The 22700-nt window shown below is 37.2% G+C and overlaps 1 protein-coding gene across 1 annotated transcript; it reads right to left on the bottom strand.

Annotated features, from left to right (window-relative positions):
- Positions 1–843: 843 nt before the first annotated feature.
- On the bottom strand, positions 844–22700 carry ACMSD (aminocarboxymuconate semialdehyde decarboxylase). Its single transcript, XM_038143092.1, has 10 exons — positions 22476–22700; positions 19508–19552; positions 16769–16865; positions 13003–13052; positions 11474–11710; positions 9301–9394; positions 7649–7744; positions 7008–7180; positions 1811–1909; positions 844–1595 (listed from the first exon to the last, which is right to left on the bottom strand). The coding sequence occupies exons 1-10, from the start codon at positions 22530–22532 to the stop codon at positions 1533–1535; spliced, it is 1011 nt and encodes a 336-aa protein (XP_037999020.1). The 5' UTR covers positions 22533–22700; the 3' UTR covers positions 844–1532.

Raw genomic sequence — 22700 nt, forward strand, 5'->3', positions numbered from 1 at the left:
TGCATTTTCATTAACTTAACTGTTTTCATTCATAAAAAATTGAAGAATTAATCCAATTAAAATGTATTGGAGGAATCACAGTGTGTTTTCCTCTGAAATCCATTTAAACATCTGTGAGAATCATGTATACTGAAGGGAAATATGAGAATGAAATTGCCTTTTGACTTTGAAATTTAATTAAAACAATCTGGCTGGAAAATCATACCCTCTGAAACCTCAATGCCTGCATATGGATATTTAAATAAAAAAGGACAACAGAAGTCTTGCAAATCTGAGGACAATAAATATTGTTAAAGCTATTTTCTGGCTCTTCTTTTCCTCTTACATAAAAACTTAATATTCTAAACCTCTGAGCTGCTGACTAATTAAGCTCCAACTACTTCACAAACCACTTTTTTGGGGGGTGGGTTGGACACTGTAAAGAAGGACAGAGCTTTCTTTGTTGTCCAGCGGAGGCTGGGATCAGCAGAACTGCTGATGTTCAGCATCCTTCAGGTTCAGCCTGTCACAACTATGGCCAGAGCTAAAAACAACTTCTGTCTAACACTGTTTTGCCTGGAATGTTCCAAGACTGAGCAGAGGAATGGTGACACCACACGTAGCCAGCCAATGTTCCCACAAGAGCAAAGACTGCAAGTGCTAATCCGCGTTTTCCTGACTGGTACGCAATTCTCCTGGGAGGAGGATGCCTGTGCACTCACTGGATAATAATGAAAACCTGTTTCAAACCACCTTTCCATTCTTATAGCAGGACTCAAGCTAGGGAGAGCATGAGCACTTCAACATTTAAAATATCCAGCCTTACTTTTAGCATTTTGTAAGGAATAGAACATGAACCCATACTGTTGCCAAACACTAGTATTTATTGTGACAGTGACAGTGACACGCCAAGTAATACCCACACAAATACATTATTTCTGCACCTACAACCGTATTGTTCAAATTGTTTCTGATGAATAAGTTCCCGGTGCTGTAGGTGGCAGCTAATATGTAAAGTCCCCGCACAGACCTTTTCCATCCTGTCACAACATTGACAAAGCACAAGTGCACCTGCAGTGCTGAGCTGAGTGTGGTGGGCTGCGTTTTCCACCAGTGGAGAAAAGCAAGTGTTGCCTTTTATTTGGCATCAACATTGTTTAAATTCTGTTTTAATATTCCTTCAAATTCTGTTTGGCCATCATAACAAAGACAGAAATGTAGTGGGTACATAATTTTTTCAGCTTTTTCCTTCCTAGGAATCAAGTCCTAATAACATGACATTGATTATAATTCAGAGATTCTTATCATAACTGCAAAAGATGCAATCTCTCCTTTATTATGAAAGCAGGGATTTTGCAGAATTGTTTAAAAACAGCCTAAATCCTCAGGCAATACCTGTGCATACTCATTTCCAGTACCCTTGCTTTTGCTTTGGAAATAACAAGAGACTGTCAGATAATTGTCAGGTTTATTTTTCATCTGCACAATAGCACATGCCAACAGAAATAACAAGGATATTATTTCCGAAGTTTAGCCACTTTAGGACTTCATAATTATTCAAACTGTTTTCTGCTAAGACCCAAAAATTCCAGAGCATTTCCAGCCTTGAGTTTATCCTGTAAAAACAAAACACACACACGTTTGTGCTTAGCTCATATTTAACTCAAATGCTTTTACTTGTGCTTTAAAAGGAACTGCTGCAAAGAGACTGAAGGGTCTCTTCCAGTCTTTGCAGAAATCAGAGTACTACACTGATTTTTCAGTGTTTTATCTCATGTCTCATACAGAGACTTAAAAAGGAGGGAAAACCCCTCAAATGTGAAAGTTATACCTTCAGTTTATAGTCAAAATCATCCATTGAATCAATCAATTTTCCAGGTTCCAGTTCCCCAAGTGGAAAAGGGTAATCTGTCCCCAAAATAACTTTGTCCTGGTAATAAAAAAGAATTGTACATTTTGTAGTAACATTAAACAATAGAATTTAAATAATATGGATCAACATTATAGTAACATTAATATTATATTTTAAACTCATAAATTTTAATTTTTCCAGATTTTAAATTTCCTTTAAATTAACATTAAAAATAGAGCACATACTTTCTGGAATGTATAATGAAGTACAAGAAATTAGATGTATATATTGGACTGATTAATTATGAAAGTGAATATGAAGATCATAACTTCCACTAGGAAAAGAACAAAGCTTGAAAACAATGACTCAAGAGTTTTTTGGATGCATTTTATTTGGAAAAAAAATGCAGGATATCTATTAACCATTTTTGTGGTATCTAACTGAAGTTATGGTATTTTAATTCTCATAAGCAGAAAGTTGAAAATGCAAATCCCAGGCTTGAGGCATGAGTGTCTATTGCTTGGGTCAATAAAGCACAGTTAGAATTTGTTATAATGTTTGACTCTCTTACCAGAGTTCAATACTGAAGTAGGGTGAAGAAAACATCATACAGTTATTTTCTGAAATGGTTTGTTTTTCTTTTTATCAAATGCTTTTTAAATTTTTTTTTAATCTCCACTAGATGTCACCCAAAAGTCTCTGAAAGAGTCTACACAAACCTTCGCCCAAAATCTAAACAGAAGAGACACATTCTATTGTTCTCTCCTATGTTCTGTCCTGTGTTCTAATTTATTATGGAAGAATTAACATAAGATTAGCCTAGGAAAATTTATACCCTCTGTCTAATAAATCCAGCATAGATTTATAGCATAGACTAGATTTTGAGCATAGACTAAAGAAAATAGATATGGATGTGTGTACTTTGAAGCATCTAAATATATTATTTTATTTATAATATTCAATACCAAGATGCTTTATTCACATAAGAAAAACAAATGTCATGTATTTTATGATTAAAAAAACAACAAAAAACAATACCAGGTTTATATGAGAAAGTGGGTTTTTAAATAAAAGAGAAGGAAGCAGAATTTGTCCATCTGTTCACTAGGGAAGGTCATGTAAGACAGGAAGGTTTGTATATTCTTATTCCTATTCTTATTTACATCTCCTACATACTGAACCAGAAATAAATCCCACATCCTCACTGCAATAATATATATTTTTCTTTTCCTCTCTATGTAGATATATTTTTCCCTCTGTTTGAAAGTACTTCACAGCTGATCATGGAATCTGTTCATTAGTAGTAAAATTAAGAGCCGTAAATCAGATAGAAAAATGTAGAAGTAACGTTCTTGCTGTGCTCCCAGTGATCTTGGGCTGTTCATTTGTACCCTTTGAGCTTCAGTTTTGTACCCATCTATAAAATGGGGGTTGCAATACATTTGCTGTCTTTAGCAACCAGCTTCAGGGGAGTGCTGTGAAGCCTCTGCAGATGAATAATGCTCCTAGCATAAGGGAAGTACTGTTATATTATTCCAAACCATACCAACAAAGTCAATTTTCCCTGGAAGACTTGGAGGTCGTTCCTTAATTAGCACATCTCTCCTATTAGAGAGGTACATGGGGCTAATGGTTAACCTCAGTGGACCCTGCTATTCAGCACCACTTTTTTCACAGTAATAAGGACCTAAATCTGAAAATGAATCTCAGAAATCTTTAAGCATGACTTCATCCTCTTACATAAGGAAAAATTGTATTTGCCTTGAATTTTGCCTTCTTTCCTACTGCCATGATGCACCTGAAAAAAAGTCCAGAACGCTGTAGTTTAGCTCCAACTTCTGACTGGAGAATGCTTTGCCTTTGGATGATGGCTCTGGAGGAATCACCATGGGGAAGTTTTTGCAAAGATGCACTGAATCATTTAATCCCATGTCAACCCAGTTCTTCACTTTTTATAGCCAGCAACATTGGGGATTTTGTGTTTATTTGTATTCACCTCATGCTACCTCGTCACGGGGGGAGCAAATGACTGCAGCGATTCTGCACTCTTACAAAATTCTTTCTCAGGAGTGTGTATTTCTGCTTCCATCCCCAATTAACCTGCACCTCAAACTAAGAAGGGATGAGATTAAATGGACACAACTCATCACAGCTGTCAGTGGATTTTAACTCTGATCAGCTCAAGGCCAGCACGCCACGCGCTGGTGCCAGGCAGTGGCAGTTCCCCAGGGACCCAAAGCCATGTCCAAGCACATCTTCCCTCACACTGATTCCTTCCTGCACAGCTCTGAGCTGTTCTCTGGAGACCTGGCCTATTTCAAACCTGCAGCTCACAAAGTTACAGTGTCAGCCTCAAGACTCCATCACATTGTTTTTAGCCCAGCATTATTAATCTTATATGTGTTACTCTGCCAACATGTCTGCACTGAAAGCGCTGAGATACTTGGTGTTTCTTTAAGCATTTGACTCATGGAAGGGTGTTATGTGAGAATGTCAACTTTCCTTAGAAAAAGAGGGAACTTTTTAATCTTCATGGTTATAAAGTAAAATTTGAAATCGTGATGTGAATGTTTTTGTTTTCAAGGACAAGATGCCTTAGGCTATTGAAAAGAGAAAGAAAGTTCTCCTGAGTGTAAAAAACATGTTTTTGGTATCTGACTCATGACTTTTCAGCACTGGGATTGCACCTCATGTCACATTGTTTGAGCTCAAAATACTCAGAGTAGAATTAAAGAAGACACCAATATCCTGTGTACTATGCTGGCCAAATTTATTCTGTTAAGACTCTTAATTTTAATAGTCTGTTGATAAAATAAATAAGACACCAGAGAGGCTAATGCTGAGTGACTCTTAGATTATCAAATTACAGTCCATAATCTCTCTCTCCTCAAAACTCCAGTTGCAAAGACTAATCACAATTAAGGACCAGAGTCTATGTGTAGCTTCTTAGGATGTAAAGTAGAGAAAATAAAGTGTGGTGCAAAGACAGCAGCTTTCCCACAACAGCAATAGTTTAGAGCAGCCTTGAGATGCAAAACTTCTGAGTTTGAAGCAGAAGTGCCATTAGACTTGTGTGCTACAGAAGTTCAGAGAGAAAAAAACTTCAATTCTTCAGCAATGGACTCAGCATCCTGTTGTACTTTCCCTCCTGCTTTGCTCTTGACATCTGCAGTTCAGCTGAACAGATTCAGTTCACAAAAAGAATCTGTGGTCTCAGGCAGCCTGAGTCACACACGCTGCTAATTTACCAAGGCCTTCCTCACAATGACAAAATATGTCTCCCAACATTTTAAAATGGGTAAAAGGAAACAAGTGAGTGATCTTTTCTCCTTGCGCTGGCAATTTAAAATTCAAGAGCTAGACTCATCCTTGTGTACTAGAACTGCATGTACAAAGAAAATATACTTAGAATGAACATGGTCTGGATCTGGGGAGATTTCTCAGAAAAGGAGGTAACAGAGGCAAGTGTTGAACTGTTACTCCATAAGCCTTTGGGTGTCTTGTAGAATGGATGTGCACATCACACACACTAAAATTTTAAAATCTATTGTAAAAAACCTTAAAGCCACTTGCTTTAAGCTACAGTTGATTCAAAAGATAATGCATATCAAAAACTACTGGGCTGTGGACCATGATTTGTTTGCTATTTAGAGGTTGGCAACAGAAATTAAAAGAAATCAGTATTGGGCAGGAGCCCTAGTATTTTATTAGTAACCCATCTGGTGCCTAAAATTAATCCCTGGCACAGAGATGGCAAATGCCACCTGACTTCACACCCACTGATGTTATCAGAACTTTCTAGTACTAATAGCTTATTCCAGATCTTTTTTGAGTAAATTGACCTGGCTTTTATCTTACTTGTTTCTAATGGAATTAGGTTCTGTGGCAGGCTTTTTGCACATTTTATGGGGCTCCTTCCCTAAATCTATTTTTGCTTCAGGGTGGTTTAACCAAAAAGATGTCTCCACTCCTTAGAGCTGCAGTACAAACTTGTATGTGTAAAAACCTATACATGTACAAAAGTTTCCATGCTATTGTTTCAAGCTGTATTGTGCTGTCACATGGTCGATTTTCCACGAATCTTCAAATGCAAAGTTTTCCTAAAAGGCACAAGTCCTGCAGGGGAGCTGCAGGCTGAACTCCAGTCCCAAAGCTACAGACTTTAGGTGCAGCATAAACTGAAAACCAACAGATTTTAAAGTGTGATACCTGAGCTCAGAGTACCACAATAAAGAAAGCAATAGTGCTGCTTTGCTATTTCTGTCTGGCCTAGGCAAGTCACTTCTGTACCAGTTCTAGAGAAGATTTATTGCAGTAACCTGTTCAGACTATTAGACATGAGAAATCAACAGATTCTTTTTTGAACTTTGGTCATACAGGAGGCTCTGATGACAGAAACAGCCTGATACCATGTGAGTCTAGACACTGATGTACAGGAAACAGGACTGCAGCTGTTGAGACAAGAAAATCCCTGTCAGAGCCTGCATTTCTGATTTGACCTCTGGGAGGTATCTGCCTCTGGCTGCAGACACTGTGAGGTGCAGAGATCAAGGCACAGAGACAGGTATCTTGTTGATTTGCAGTGATCCATTGGAAGCTGGCATGAGGGATGCCATCTTCAATCCTTTCCTGAGCATTTACTAAATGAGAAGGGATTATTTGAATGTTTTAGGATTTTTCTGTCCCATGCTGTACCTCATTTAAATGGTTTGCTAAACTGCAAAAATATCTTGACAAACAACTAAAGTACTTCTGCAAACCCATAATGTTTAATTGTCTCTCTGAGATACTCACAAAAGCTTTCCTAATTACAGATTTTTTTTTTTTTTGGTCTATAACTTCCCAAGTGGAAATACAGTTCGATTTCTTCAAGCATGCACTAGAATTTGAAAATTAAGCCATTTGAAAACCAGGCTCTAAACTGAGCCTTGACTTTGCTTGAAGTCCCATCCTGAACAAGCTCAGAGAGGGATGGAACTAAGGTTGACAGTGCACGATTTCCTGGATTAAACCCACCATTGCAATAAATCCATACGGTAAAAGCATTATCAACATGGCAGAAACCCATCTGGGTGACGCTGTCTCTTCCAGCTTTCTTCTTCTCTTCTCCTTTTGCTATTTCCTGGAAAATTAACTGAAGAATGACTCACCCACTTCTGGAAGCCCTAAAACTCACCTCTCCTACTACACTTGTTAGCAGCCTTAGTGCCCCCCGGTCGTGAACGAGAGAGTCTGTGTAAAATGAGCCGAGGTATTTTCGTGGATCCACCTTATTATCCATGGCACACAAATCAGGGCGCACGTTGAAGCCATGGGAAATTCGACCCACTGTGTATGGAAAAGCTCCACCTGCAAGAAAGAATTGTTAATAACTCTCAATAAGCTGAAAATATGTAAGAGGGAAAAAAGCCACCTTATCACCAAAGATCCATAAGTTTTCCTGGCAGCTCTTTAGAAAGAAAGTGCTTTGCACTGGTGGTTTTTTATTCCTTTACCTTCATTAGCTTCTGTCTCTATTTTTCTCACTTCTTCACTACTGTGATGCCCAAATTCCTCCTGCTGCTTCCTCATCCCTTTCCTTAAACCACCTGCTGCCTCCCCTTCCTTTTGGTTTTCCCTTAACTGTTGTAGCAGTTCAAGCCCTGCAGGCTGCAGAGTGTTCATAAAAGCAGCTATCTGTCAGACTGTCTTCTTTGGGGTGACAGTGCTCAGCTGGTGGCAGGCTTCCCATGGTGACCCCATTAGCTGAGATACCAGAAAATACAACTGTACCATGCTCAGCCAAAGAACAGGAGTTTCCCATGGTACACTACTCACCTCCATGTGCAAAGCAAACTTTCAGCTTAGGGAATTTTTCAAAAATTCCTCCCATAATCATGGAGCAAATGGCCATGGTTGTTTCTGTTGGCATGCCTAAGAAGAAAAACATCTTAATTGTGTAAGAGCTTTACTTTATAAACTTCCTCTTTGATTTTTAAACGTTGTTTTAATTTTCTTCCATTAGCCTTGAGCCAACTGAAAAAGTAATAGTTGCAGGACAGTTACCAAAGGTCATGCATTATTTCCACTGGAGGGACACAGAGTTGAACTCTAATTAACTGAAATGAAGACACAGGCATGGGAGTGAAGGTCTTCTGAATTCTAAATCCAGTTTTTACTCCATACCACTAGGACAGATGATAGACAGGTTGGGCATGTCCTGAAATACCCTGCACAGGCCTGATTCCTGTTATTCCTGCTCAGAGACAAGTCTGGAATATGCCAGGCTGTCTTCTCACCTCTGCTTGTAGGAAGCAGATATGTTAAGGGATATTCCAACACAGATTTGGGGTTTGGTTACCACATGATGCCAGATCCTATAGTTTAGAACTAACCTGTCTCTCTCTTTGCTCCTAGCTGAGTTGGATGCCTAGTTAGGAAGAGAATAGGAATTTAGGTTCCTACAGCAGGCCTCAGCTTCTGATCACACCCAACATATTTAGAATATCATGCCATTTTAAACACCCAACTTCAGACATGCAGCTTGAAATCAGGAACGGAGTTCCCCATATTTATGGGGGAAACATCACCCATCCAGCTGGAAAGGTTATTTTTATTAATGTTTTACCATACGCTCAGATGCAAAGCATTATTAGGCTTAGTAAGAAAATATTCTATTTTCACTTTGTTAAGTAAATGCAATAATTGTATTTTCTTCTTAAATATTTGTTTTTGAGCCTGATCTGATTAAGAGTAACTGATATTTTTTCAAGATAATGCATTGGTGATTGGGACAGCAAGATTTTCCAAGCAGAATGTGTATTATATATATGTTGTGTATGTTTTTCAGAACTGGTGGCAGTGCAAAACTATGCAAAAAACCCAACAAAAACCAAAATGCATGAGGGTAGAATCAGGTCTAAACATTTCTGGGTAGCAGAATAACTCTGCTCCTGTTATTCAATGTTATGATTTACCTATCAAATGGGGAAAAAATGGAAACTAGATAATATCCCACATCTACTGAGAGCTTTCAAAATACATGTTGTTTCAGCTACAGCTGATATAAAGTTAGATTTATTTCCTCTCTGATCAACCTATTTCTAAAAAAATAACCCAAGAAATTATAGAAAAAAAAAAGTTTGGTTTTTCCTTCATTTACTCCAGTTATTTTTGAGGAGCTAATTTCTGAGATGATTCACTTCTTGTTATCTGCTCTTTGTATTTAGGGCAAAAGAGAATACTATATTCTGTTGCTAGTCTGAATAATTTTAATTCTAGGTATTTAAAAGAAAAGCTAAACAAGCTTAGAAACAAATGACTGCTGAGTTTACACAACAGACTTAATCATAATACTAGATTAAAAAAAAGAAGAAAGTTTGACAGAAAAATGATATAATTTTCTCTGTACTTGTACTTTACTTGGCAGCAATCTCCTGGACACAATCCAGTTCATAAATGTAGGTTAAGCAAAGTAAATATATACTTACCTATTAGCCAGGGAAACCAATATTTGGACATCCTCCCATCTATCTGCATGTCCCAGGGATGCACAAAGAGACAGCAATTTAATTGCTCAGCAGCCTGCAGCAGAAAGAAAAAGTCTGAATCTTGACTAATCATAGCAAAATGCATCTTAGATCTTAGTCATGCTTTTCAAAGGCCTGCAAATCTGTACTGAGCAGTAGTACTAGTAATGAAAATAGGCCCACAAGTAAGAACTATAAGCAATAGTTGGCTATATTTACTCCTCCGGGCCATATTCTGAAGTCCTCACTCAGTTTCACAGCTCTTCCTGTGACTACAGGACTGGAAGCATAGATGATAACATCTCTTTAGTGAACCAAGTGTTTCTCAGAATAATGCAATACAAAAATGCTTTTCCAGCTCTGTTTTTCAGCCATCCTGTAGTATAAAATCAGTTCAAGGAAACATTCTTTTGTTTTCATTATACATATATGAATGAATTCCCATATTGTCTTATAGAATCATTTGAGGATGGTTTTGCAGAATTGTTCCAGCTGCATTCAGAAATTTTCATTGAGTTGCACTACATTTTTCCCCTTTGGCCCTCTGCCTGGCTTAAAAAATTTTAAAACATTCCTAATCCTTCCTAAGAGTTCAAAATCTGGCTGTATTCTGATCAATAATCCATCTCTACCCAAGTATGGTAACTTTTCCAAAACTAATGACATCTTTGGAAAGGCAAACAGAAGACTAGTGTTGGATGCTGACTCTGACTGTAATTTAACTGTGTGCTTAAATTTAAATACACACTCATCATAGTCATTCATATGCTTAACCAGGATTTAACAGCTTCGTTTTGTCAGATGTATTTCTGGACATGCTCTTGTTGCTAAGGAGATTATCACACATTTGAAAAATTTGTGTTTATTTACCCATACATGCATAAATAAAAGCTGCAACTTTTGGATCGTGGAGAATAATTGCCATCTACATTTGTAAATTAAAAATAGCAATTCAATAACTGGCCTGGTAGTTTGGCAAAGTTCATTATCCAATATGGCTTAATTTCATAATCTGTATTATCCAGAGATGTTTCTAAAAATGAAAGGGGTTACTTCCTACATGTGTGAAACATAAGCTGAAGGATGTACAGTTTAAGAGAGAGATCCCAGAACAAGAGAGGGATCTCAGTAGCAGAGACATGGAGTTACTGGAGAGAGAGTTCCAAGATGGTGAAGGGACTGAGCATCTCTCCTTTGAGGAAATGCTGAGAGAACTGGGACTGTTTGTCCCCTAGAAGAAAAGGTTTGGTGGAGATCAGGACATTTCGGGTTGCCCAGAGGGACTGTGGAGTTTCCATCCTTGGAGATATTTAAAAGCCACCTGGGCATGGTCCTGGGATCTGGCTGTAGGTGGCCCTGCTTGAGCAGGGGGTTGGTCCAGGTGGCCCCCAGAGGCCTTTCCCAACCTCACCCATGCTGTGATTCCAGGAACGTGGGCATCTCCAGGAGCAGATGTTGATATCTGACTGTATATGGCCATAAAAACAAGTAGTCCAGGTGTTGCACCAACAGAGATTCTGAATAAATTGAGCATCCTGCAAAATAACCTCTGTGAATCAATTCCATGCTGACAGCTCTAATAACCTGAGAAACAGATTCAGAATGGACATTGATGAAACCCCTAATTTAGACAAATGACTAACCTCATCTGGATCTCAGGCTATTCAAGAAATGCTATCTATTAATTCATTTGATAATCAATACATACACTTCGGGAATTTTGGTCCTGTTTACATAGTTCTGTGAGGTACTTTGGTGCTATAGGTATCTCTGATAATCTCAGGGGGGTTTATTAGTTATTTCAATAGGATTGGATACAGTAACTTGAACTCAAATGCAAACAGTGTTTTATTTGATATTCCACTTATCCTCACAAATCAAGAAGGCAGATCTACAGTGAGAACTCATGTAATAAAACAAAATTTGTTATTCATTATTATAAAACATGTTTCAGAGTGTGTTGTATCATTGCCATTATATCGTATAAAAAATTATCATTCACAATTAAAGCTGAGTCTCTCTGATCACTAAGCAGATTAGAAGCACAATGATGACTCAATGTGCTCCAAGATATTCTTAGACAGATTTCCATATCACAGAATTCCCCCAAAGAAGGAAAGCAACAGCTACTCACAGCATAAATATCATACAGCTCTGGGGCATTCAGGTCCCACTCATTGACATGAGATCCAATCTGCACTCCAGGAAATCCAAGTTCATTCACACAGCGGTGCATTTCCCTCACAGCCAGCTCTGGAGCTTGCAGAGGTAGCGTGCCCAGCCCAACAAACCTCTTGGGGTACTTCTTTACTGTAGCAGCTAAGTCATTATTTAATATCTGGGCAAGATCTAAAGTATCCTGAGGTTTGGCCTGGTAAGATATGAAGCAGAACAGTGCATTTAAATATAGTTCTCAAATGTTACCAGCTTTGGAAGTTATTGGATAAATGTCATTGCAAACAACTGGTAGGGTTTGAATCCAACTTTGCTTTACAGTTCTGAATAGCTGGAAACCTGTAGGGCTAAATTCTGCCTAGCTTTAAAACCTCTGGGTATGGTTCTGTTTTTTCTCTTGAATATTTTATCAGCTGCTGTTGCCTTTACTGCTCAGGATGAGTGTAATAAAGCCCAGGTTGCTGATGAACATGAGTACTGGTCTTTTGTGTAAAGCAGTCCCCTAGTTTTGTTTATACCCATGCAAAAACCTCAGCATATAATTTTTATACATAGCAATGAATATTTACTCTCCTATTACTGGAGCTGAAGAAATAAAAATAAGAAATGTGAGATGTTGGAGCATGTGAGTTCTACAGGGAAAGCTTGAGCAAACTTCTCTAACATTTAGAAGGGATAGCATCCATAATTCTAATAAGGAAGTGCAATATCCAATGCAATCAATCTCTGTTTTTTTCCCCCCCAATACATATTTAATGGAAAATATTCCCTTTGATACCAGAATAAAATTTTGAAAAGATGTTACTAACTAGAAATTCTGAATATCAATGGTATTATACATGGGCTTAGCACAATAGTTCTTAAAGCACAAATCCATTTACATGTGAGCATCATGACCTGTGCACATTGCTGAACAGTCACATTTAGAATGTATATGGAACAGCATTTTGCTGTGATCTATCTCCTCAGCTTGTCTTTATTTCTTTGAAGCATTCAAGATCACCACGTGGGGAACACAGGAACTTAAATTTGCTCCTGAATTTTAAGATTCAAAGCATTCTAGGTTAATGAATCCCATGCCACATTTAAAGGAAAGTGGGACAAGGCCACAAATACATCCTTTGTATCTTTTTATTTTTTTCCAGAGAAGGTACTGATTGATGTCTAGCTTTCATGGAATGTGTACATATATGTCTGCCTGCTAACCATGGATTCGTGTTGGATTCATTTTCTCTCCATTTCCAGCTGCCCCCATAAGGCCCCCATAAGGAATTCAGTTGTTGTTTTATCTTTTCTCCCTGGGTGTGCTCTGGTGTGGAGCTGTGCCAGGACATCCTGCAGACATCTTCTCATACCTGCATTCCTTTTTTGCCTTTTCATTTTCACAGCAGAACAATCCTAGTGACTACTTCAATTTGTAGGAAGATGCTTTTCTATTTTAAAAATGTTGCTACATATGAATTATGAAATATCTTAGCTGGAACCTACCCAGTAGCTGAACATTACAGGGACTGTGGACAGGACTTGGACGGTGACTCCTGAGTAAGAAAAAGCAAATAATTAATGCTTCTGTTTTTGTTCTCTGTTTTTGATAAAATGTTATAAATAAGAAAGTACTTTGGTTTGAGAGGCAGAATGTAAAAGCTTTAATGATAAGAAAGACTGATTTAACAGTGACATAGAGAAATTATTATTTATTTTTAAATTAAGGATCAAGGCAATAAAATTCATAGTGTGTCAATTTATTAGGATTTGGATATTTTTGCAAAGTAGAAAGAAAAAAACACTACCATATTCATGCTAGCTAATTCTTGGAATCAGGGTCTTTGATTGTAGAAGGACTTAATATGCACATGTAGAAACAATTAAAATAGTAATTTAGTATTACTCTCACATGAATGAAACTGACATTAAACCAACAGAACACAGTAACTCAAGTTTACTTTGGGGTGAATTTGTCATATATATTAAATAAATTAATTAATTAGCCCAAAGATAAGTAACATTATGTTAACAATGGGTGTTAAACAATGTTTTCCTAAGTGTTCCAAAAGCTATGTTGTGTTAGGTTTCATTCATCTTGTGTCTGGACTACTGAGGTTGTAAATATAAAAAAATCTGCCTGTTTTCAGAAATAACTTTGATGTTAAAAATAAAAAGAATTAAGTCCATGTTGTTTTGTTTCTGCTCAAACACAAATCTCTATTATAATGTTTTGTGTGACAGGTTACAGGAGTGAAAACAACAAACCTGGCAGACAAACAAAACAAACAATAAAGAGTAATTAGGACATCACAAAATAATTACATGCAACACTGTTTCATTTTGGTGTTTTTTAGGTTGGTTTATAATATTTTTGCACATATCTTCTCATGCTTCAAAAAATTTAACTTGGTTGTCAGTAGTAAAACCACTAGAACAAAAGATGCCAGAAAAAACTCCAGGAGAATGAACTCTAGGAGAACTCTAAATGACTTGCCAAAATATTTGAATGATTAAAATGATTTATTCTCCTCCTCAGAAGTTTAAGTAGGAAACAAGAGAAGAAGCTGACTCAGATTGCTACAAGACCTGATTAATATTATGTACAGCAGCAATGGTTTAGGGGTAAGGATTAGGTCTGCAAAATTACATAAATACTGAATTATGCAAGTTAGATCATCCACCAATACGGACACTTGATTAGTCTCTTGAGAACATTCTCCATGTTTTCCACAAAAACCATTGTTTCTGCTTTCAATCCATTTTTACACTTCTGAGCAAATTCAACATAAACCTTAAAGATACCTTTCCAAGCTGACTGTTCCGAGACATTAGCTTTAGGAAGAAGAATCAGCACAGAAAAGCCTCTACTTTTTTACCCTCTTCCGAGGGTTTTACAAAGGAGAAAACAACAAGGAAAGACAGTTAGGATGAACTATATTCTCTCAAACAAAACTGTGATGATTTGTGTCACAGAACTGTGATGTTAATTACTTTTACAGCTTGTTTTATTGAGTTACATGGAGAGTTGCTTTATTGAGTGGATCAAGACAGAAGTGTGTACATCAATTAGACCTAGGATATATGATTGAAAGAAGTAATTGAGTCTCTTTGGTCCACTGGCAAGATTTCTTGGGCATTGCCTTTTAGCAACCAAGCTCTAAGTTATGTCTTGGAGTTAAAAATACCTTTCAGTGACTGATTATAGTTTTGTTCAGCTGGGAGACTCTTTGCATCTTTGTCCCAAAACTATGCCATGTTTGGAGGTTAAATTTTGGGTATATTCTATCTAGGCTTGTGTAAGAGAAAGCAGTCTTTATATTAAGTAGCTGCAGCTTTCTAAACCAAAAAGGAGTAAATGTGGTCCACAGTCTTTATCATTAGCTGAGTGGTAAGGATGAAATAATAATTAATTGCCTGATGCCTGTATGTCTGAAGTGCTGTAATAAAAAGGGACATTTTTAGGACACAAGTCACCAGATGGTGCTGTAACATACAGGTTTAGATTTTTTTTAACCAAGCAAGCACTGTTTAGTTCTTGAAGAAATACTGTGATGCTGCTTTCATGATACATTTTCTTTTCTGGAGAGCTGCTGCAAAAATTTGAAAAAAAAAATCCTCCTGTGGTTTCCCTTTGTCTACAACAAATATATGGGGCAGAACTGCTTTGTAGAAACTTGCCATTAGTGCTGAGGGAAATACCTGAAAGATGCCCAAAGGCTATTTATGATCCACTGTGTAGCTGAGTGATTTGGTAATCTCCAAAATCCCTGAGCTAACTCAGAGAACCATTACAGCCTAGTAAAGGCATGATTCTGTGACTCTGTGACAAGGCAGCATATTTCAGAGTTTGCAAAGGCTTTCTGGCATTCCCATTAAAAGTCTAATGGTTGGAGTTTCAATACTGCTTTTCCAGGGTGAAAATGCAGTTGATGAAAATTGTCTAAATTGTGTTTACATAAATTGCTCACTGCCTGGTGGGTTCCCAAGCTAGCCTATGTTATGTGTTGCACTAAAACTCCCTAAGAATTACCCAGACTATCTCCTAACACAGAATCACAGAATAATTTAGGTTGGAAAAGACCTCTTAGATCATTGACTCCAACCATGAATCCAGTTCTGCCAAGCCCACCACTGAACTGTGTCCCCAGGCACCACATCTACACATCCTTTAAATCCCTCCAGGGATGGGGACTACACCAGGGCTCTTCTAGGGCTCGACAACACTTTTGTGAAGAAATTTTTGCTCATACCCAATCTAAACCTTCCCTGGTGCAATTTCAGGCCATTTCTTCTTGTTTGTTATTTGTCATCTTGGAGAAGAGACCAACTCCCCACAGGCTACAACCTCTTTCATGTGCTTGTCGAGGGTGGTAAGGCCAGAGAGGAGGAAGCAATAATCATAAAGATGCTACTTGTACAATATCTGCTCTTTTAAGCAGTTCAGGTGTTTGTTCCTTATGAAAAAGTTGAAGATATTCGAGTTGTGTCTACTGGGAAACTGATGTAGGAACTATCAGGCCTCAATCTAAGAAAAAATAATCTTTAGTAACATAATATTTCTCTTACAAGAGTAATTTGGAATTACAGTGTTTAGAAGAACTAGCAAAAATAATTGATCTGCCTAGAAATTCCTTCCTTCAGCCTTCCATCTCACCAACCTTTTTTAGTGGCTTGTATGGAACATGATGGAAAATAAATTTGCAAATTTGGCATCTGGCTAAATTTCTAAATGAGGAAAACTCCCTTTTCGGACAAAGTAATTTTACCAGTTCTCTAGGCTCAGAGTCCTACAGCAAAAACACAGAATGAGGCTGACACATGGATAAACAGAAAAAAGCTATTAGAAAAGGAAACAGACATACAAGAAATCCTATGTGTAAAAAGAATATTTTTAATATTTGGAACAAAAATGAAAGGGCTTCCTCCTCCTTTGTGAATCACATTTTAACTGGAATGTATGGTGCCATTTCAAGTCCAGGGTCAGTCATCCTTACTTTTGTCAATGAGTTCCTTAGTGTCTTAAATCCCACCAAAATTAATCAATTCTAGTGGGGAATAAATTGCTACTGAGAATGAGGAAAGTTATGGGCACAGGTTCCTTCTGAGTATAAAGAATATCAGTTTCTAATTACTTTCAATAAATTAAAACCAAGGAATTAGTATGCTAAACCTTTTTTTTGATATTGTTGTTGAGCACTTTCAGATGGACTGACAGAGAAGCTGTTATTCTAAGTGAAGCACAATGATTTGAGTTCCTTTGTGGAGGTACCTGACTGGTCCATCTCTTTAATCCGTACTTCTGGATCCCAGCAGTTCTCTTGAATAACTCTAAAAACCTTTCCATCCTTCATCATCTTTGCCTGTCCCTGTGAAACGACATTTTCATATATTATAAATGTGACAAAGTAGTACCTGCTAATTTATAGTCTCTTGATATATTGTGCTCCTTACAGAAATTCAGTGACAAAATTTTGATCTTTTATTTCTATTCAGAAGGTATTTTTAAACAGAAACTATTTAAAAAATAGACATGAATAAAACAGTCATTTGTAGTTCTGATTTAATTCTTCAGAATTATAAAAAAAAATCCCCTTCCTTTTGCAATGTACATCACTGTATATTTATTTGGAAAAGATACCAGGTACCTTAATCCAAGTTTATCCTCAAACCAAATTTTGACCTCAAAACAATGCTCTAATTAAATCTGTGCTAAATTTTCCCTTTGGGTATGTGTGTGTTCTTTTAAAGTCAATAGCATCACAGTGATTCCAGTAACTACAGAAATAATTGTGTAACACAGTTAATTTCAGTCCAGTGACTTCTTATCACCACTGGTACTGAGACAAAAGCAGACCTATTGTGTTGTCTTCAGATAATGTTTTCTCCTTGGGAAGAAAAAAATACATTGAAGAATTTGGAAAAAAAAAATCCCAAACAAAACTTAAACACAGTATAAACCCATGACCTGAATTAGTGCAAAACCTTTCTCATATGCCACCGATTTCCAGATTTGGGAATTTCAAAATGTTATCACAGTCATGAAATTTGTTCCTTTATCAGCCTGGAGACTTTTGAAATGTCATATTTGGTTAATTTGTGAATTGTTCAAAGAGAGGCAGTGTCAACCACATTAAGGAAATTGTTACAATTAGGGGTGCCCACCAGCTGCTACAGACACAACAGGATTTCTGCTGGCACAAATGAACGAGATACAATTCACCAACACCTGCAAGCCCTGAGTATTTCCTGGTTGTTTTAATCTGCTGCAGGGGTGAATTGAAAGTCAGAGGAGCCTCTGGTGCTGTACATGTGGGGTGGGTCAGTGCAGTCATGCAGCAGAGGCACTGGGCAGAGGACACACTCCACCTGCAGGTAAAAACTGAAAGCCACACAAGAAAACCCAGCAGCAATTCCTTCACCTTCCCAGTAAACAGGAGCTGAGGGCAAGGCAGTCTTTGGGCCCTTCAAGAAAGGGATTTCTCTCTCTCTCCAAAGGCCTCACAAAATTGGTCTTATTTAGGATCCTGTCAATTTTTTCTAAAGAAAAGAACCTGTTAAATCAGAATACTTACTACTAATGTGCTCAGCCAAGGGGGGGGGGTTCTGTCCCCCTGTTCTGAGATCTCAAACTGTTCTTAACCTTGAATTTGTTACTACCTTCATACATCATTCACAAATATACTGTCCTAATGAATATTTTAAAGCCACCCTCAACAAATCTAAGAGTGCTGCCTTGGCAACCTGTCAAGTTACTTGTTAGCTGTATCATGGGTTGTGAAAATTACTTGAAATATTACAACTACAGGGTCCTGATCCCCTGTGAAATGCTGGGTTCTTGTGAAATACTTCAGGTTCTTGTAAAACTGGTTTTCCAACCTGATGGAGGGGTTTGCTGTAGCCATACACTCAAATACATTAAGAAAAGTTTAGTGCATTGATACAGGTTGTCCAATAAACAAAAAAATATTTGAGGTGTGAGAAAAAGGCACAGTAGAACCAAGCACTTCATCACATATGAACAGATCACCTGGACTTTACTGTTCCATTCTATCCTATACTTCTCTACTCCATCCCATCCTAAAAATTATCTAATATTTGTTTTGATTAATATATGTGGAAATTAAGAGAGAGACATTTAACAATTAAGTCCTCAAGGCTGATTTGGTTCGGCAAGCTACATTTAAAATTCTCCCCTCACTAAACTACTCAGTCACATCCCAAAAATGCACTTTTAAAATATGCATGTAATTATTTTCTTCCAGTTTGACCCTGGTGCTTCTTCAGAGAATGATATGGGAGGCCTTTGGGTTTTTTAAAAAAATCTTAGGAGTTAACATCCCCAGCTCCACATGTTTGAACAGGATTTTATTTTGCCACGCACGTTTTGTCAAGCAGAATTTCCAGAGAGAAGTAGGCTGGATGGAATTCTCAGAGGAGTGTGTGAGGCCATTAAAAACTTGCCACAACGTTCCTCTGCAAACTATTTTTAGCACAGAATTTTAGCATCAAACCTGTAACAAAATCACCAGAAATGTGTCCAGTTCCTGTCTCCTTCCAGCAGCTGCCATGTATTCCAAAAGCTATGCCATCCATGCTTTGGTTTCCCAGGTTACTTGTTTGTTAAAATATCAGTTCCTTTTGGGTTTGCTTGTCATACAGATGACTGCATCTAACTCAACCCAAATCTGTATGTAAACTGCTTTAGCCTGACCTGTCTTGTTGGAAAGACTTTCTCAGAGCTATCCATTCCAGTGTTAAAGTGAGATGATAAAGAAGAATGGATGCTGGTTCATACAAGAGAGTGTGAGTTTCATCTTTCAGGCAAAAGGTTCTGCTGAGGTAGACTGGGACTTGGCCAGATACTACTTCATAGGAAATAGACCTCTAGAGAAATCTCTATCAAAGACAGAGCCAATCTTATTGCCATTTTGCTTCTTAACAGATCTCCTGTGAGTTTCTATTCCTGCTGATGGCACAAAATCAGCTCTGAGCACCAAAGAGCCCAAACCTTGCAGTGATGATCCAGCTGTACCCATCCACCGTATCCATATCTCTGTGGAGGGAAGAAGAGAAAGCCAGGGCTAGTTAGCTCTCTGCAATAATAATAATAATAATAATAATAATAATAATAATAATAATAATAATAATAATAATAATAATAATAATAATAATTTCAGTTCTTATAAAAATACCTCATTCAGGAGAAAGACACGTGCTGAGCTTTGAGCCAGAGTAGCCTCACTGACGTCAGCAGAAGTGCTGAAGTGTAGCTGGACTGGACTAATGGTGTTTGTAGAGCTGGAATTTTAATTTCCAGTTCAGCAACATTTTTAAACAACTGCTTTAAAAATGCTTGAAGTTGCTTACTACATTGAGGTTCTAACTGAAATAATTTTGACACTGAAAATATTAAATTAAGCATCTGGCAGTGTGAAAATCGAGCCGACAACTTTCCAATCTGTGATCAGTTAATCATTAGCACAAAGATGCATTGATTCCACTTTTCAGCTTCCATGACTCAGCAGCAGGAGTGAAGGTCAGCCTCTTGTCTATTAATATTTAAACAGGGAAGAGAAGCTAAAAAGAAGAAGCTTAGATACTCATTGATTCTTCCAGCGAGATTCAGAATTGTTCATGCAAAAAACGCAAAACCTACGTAAGATGCTGATTTCCTTTTACTTTCATAAATTATCAATTAGAAAGGAATGAACTCTTGGAATCTCTGAGTGAAAACAATGCTCATAATTCCCATTTCTCAAAAAAATAAATATTTAAAATGAAACTAACAAAGAGCAGGCATTTGTTTTGCTGAAGTGTAAACCATTTGGACACAGTCCTGAATTTGCTGTGATACCAAATCATCACTTAGTGCCACTGTGAGCTCTCCTAATGTGGGTGTGAAGAGCCAAACCTCCTGACCTCAGCCACAGATGCAGTCACTGAGGCTGTGTGCTCTGTTTAACTATACAACTATGGAAATTTTATTTAAATTTATACATTTATAGGTTTATACACATGTAAAAATACTGAAATTTTGGGAAAGTTTAATGAGTGACAACTGATGGGAATTTTAAACTAGATCCACGCTAATTGCAATTGTTAGCTGAGCAGAAAAGAAGTACCTGAAATGGGTACTGAAGGAGCCCAGAGCCAATAGAGAAATTCACTGGTTTTGAACTTATTTTATTCTTTCTTCCCCTCAGGTATTAGTTGTAGGTATTGACAGTCCATATCTGCTTTTTCTGTGATTTTCTATACTTGTGATATTTTCCTAGGCTGTTAAATCAGTATCTTGACAATAGAATTTTCTGCTTTGAAGGTCCAGTATTTACAAAGCTGGAAACAAGAAAGAGAAGTTTAACACTAAATAAATGTGTGCATGTTAAGATGCCTCATTGGTTTTCCTTGCATGATCTGTGTTAATGGCTTGAATTTCCAGAGGACTCCAGGGAATTCTGAGAGTTGTTTTCTACTCTGAGCCCATTAATAAACCATTGAATCGCTCAGAACAGAGGGAAAAAAACCTAGTAGGTGGAAATTAAATTTAAAAAAAAATTGTGTTTGCTTCTTTATCTCTGTTTAAAGAAATGCAGTGCTGGCCCACAGTGTCTAACATTAGTGAATTTAGTCTTGATGTACATCTGTGAACATCAAGGAATTCTTGGGGTCATTTTATCTCAGTGAACTTATTATCCTTTTAAGGTACTTACAGACAAAAATATTTAATTTTTTTTTAAAAAACCCATATAACATCAGAATGAATTCTATAGGTGTTTTCGTGCAGTTATTGCGCAAAGGCAACAAAATCTGAAACATGCAAAAGCAACCTGTCTTTCTGGTATGGATATTTAAACTCCTACCCATTTAAAACAGACATAATTATTCTAAAAGTATCTGTATCCTCACCTATGTTATCCAGTGTATGTGCTTTTCATCAGGAGCTGTTATTATTACAAATAGAGTGTTCAAATAGATATTTATAAAAACCTTCATAGCCAAACAGGGAAACAAACGTTCCTTTCCAGGAGGTTTTGTGCATAATGATGTTATTTTTCACAACTAACAAAGAAATAATCCTATGTATGTTTTCAATGCCAGGTTTTCTCATGACTTTTTTTTTTTTCTAAAATGCTGTTTACATTTCCCAGCTGCTCTCTCTCTAATATTGACTGAAACGGGACTGCTTAAAATCACAGAAATGCAGAGCTAATAGATATGAAATCCTTTCAGATTGATTACATTAAAACCTAAATGACATTTTTCATTCTAAAATGCATTTCACAGGATCATGAAAAATATTGTGGACAAGAATAAATTTATGACACTGAATAATAACAACAACAATGACAACAACAAGTTAACAGAAATTCACTTAGAGATTCAGTGTTCTGACAATTGAGATTTTCTGTTTTAAATACAACAGGCTACTTCTTTCCAGTAACTGAAAAAAGAACACATATTAGTAAAATTATCATCATCAATTAGCTGCACTTAGACTGACCCCACTCCCATTGAAGTTAATGATTTCATGCCTGTGGGTGTAATGATGTGAATGAATTTGTCTTAGTTAACATTAATTTTGTCTAATATTTGATTATTTATTTTATTTAAAACAAAAGTGAATACCATTTAGAAATGAAACAGAACAGCTCTATTTTTATCAAGAAAGTGGAATTTATACCTTATTATCCAAAAATTTTGTGTCTCAAAAAACTCAAAGAAAACTTTTAGAGTTGCTTCAGAATATATAAAAAATGGGGAACAGAGTCCAATTTTATATCCCCTTCTTACTGGACCCTTGCTTTTCAAAGTAGTGCAATACAAATGTTTTACAGTTGGAAAAATATCCCAAATTAGACAAAAACCTAGAGATATTTACCCCAGAACCCTTCGTTCATTTTTCTTTCAAAAATCACATTGGTAGAAATGGTTGCTGATAACATAAGGCTGTTACTGAATACCTAAACTCTTATTACCTTTTTCAGGTCAGGCCATTCCTTAGGTAGAATGTGGCTATGAATATCAATTTTCATTTTTGAAGTGCCAGAGGAGAAATACTCCTTCCGTGCTGGTGTTTTGTGTGTCAGTGCTGCTATCCCTGCTGTCCCTGGGTCACAGGTTATTCTCTTTGGCTGCTGTCCAGATCCACCTGCTGTCCTATCAGGAGAATGGGGTACAGTGGCCAACCAGGGAGCCCAATT

Source organism: Motacilla alba, chromosome 7 (genome assembly GCF_015832195.1).
Source record: "Motacilla alba alba isolate MOTALB_02 chromosome 7, Motacilla_alba_V1.0_pri, whole genome shotgun sequence".
Classification (NCBI taxonomy): Eukaryota; Metazoa; Chordata; class Aves; order Passeriformes; family Motacillidae; genus Motacilla; species Motacilla alba.

Excerpts from the sequence above, each read along its gene's own strand:
- ACMSD (XM_038143092.1), bottom strand. The coding sequence starts at position 22,532 with ATGAAAATTGATATTCATAGCCACATTCTACCTAAGGAATGGCCTGAC. Across the intron at positions 19,553-22,475 it reads AATGGCCTGACCTGAAAAAG|AGATATGGATACGGTGGATG; the intron begins GTAATAAGAGTT and ends TTCCCTCCACAG. Across the intron at positions 7,181-7,648 it reads AGTTTGCTTTGCACATGGAG|GTGGAGCTTTTCCATACACA; the intron begins GTGAGTAGTGTA and ends TCTTTCTTGCAG.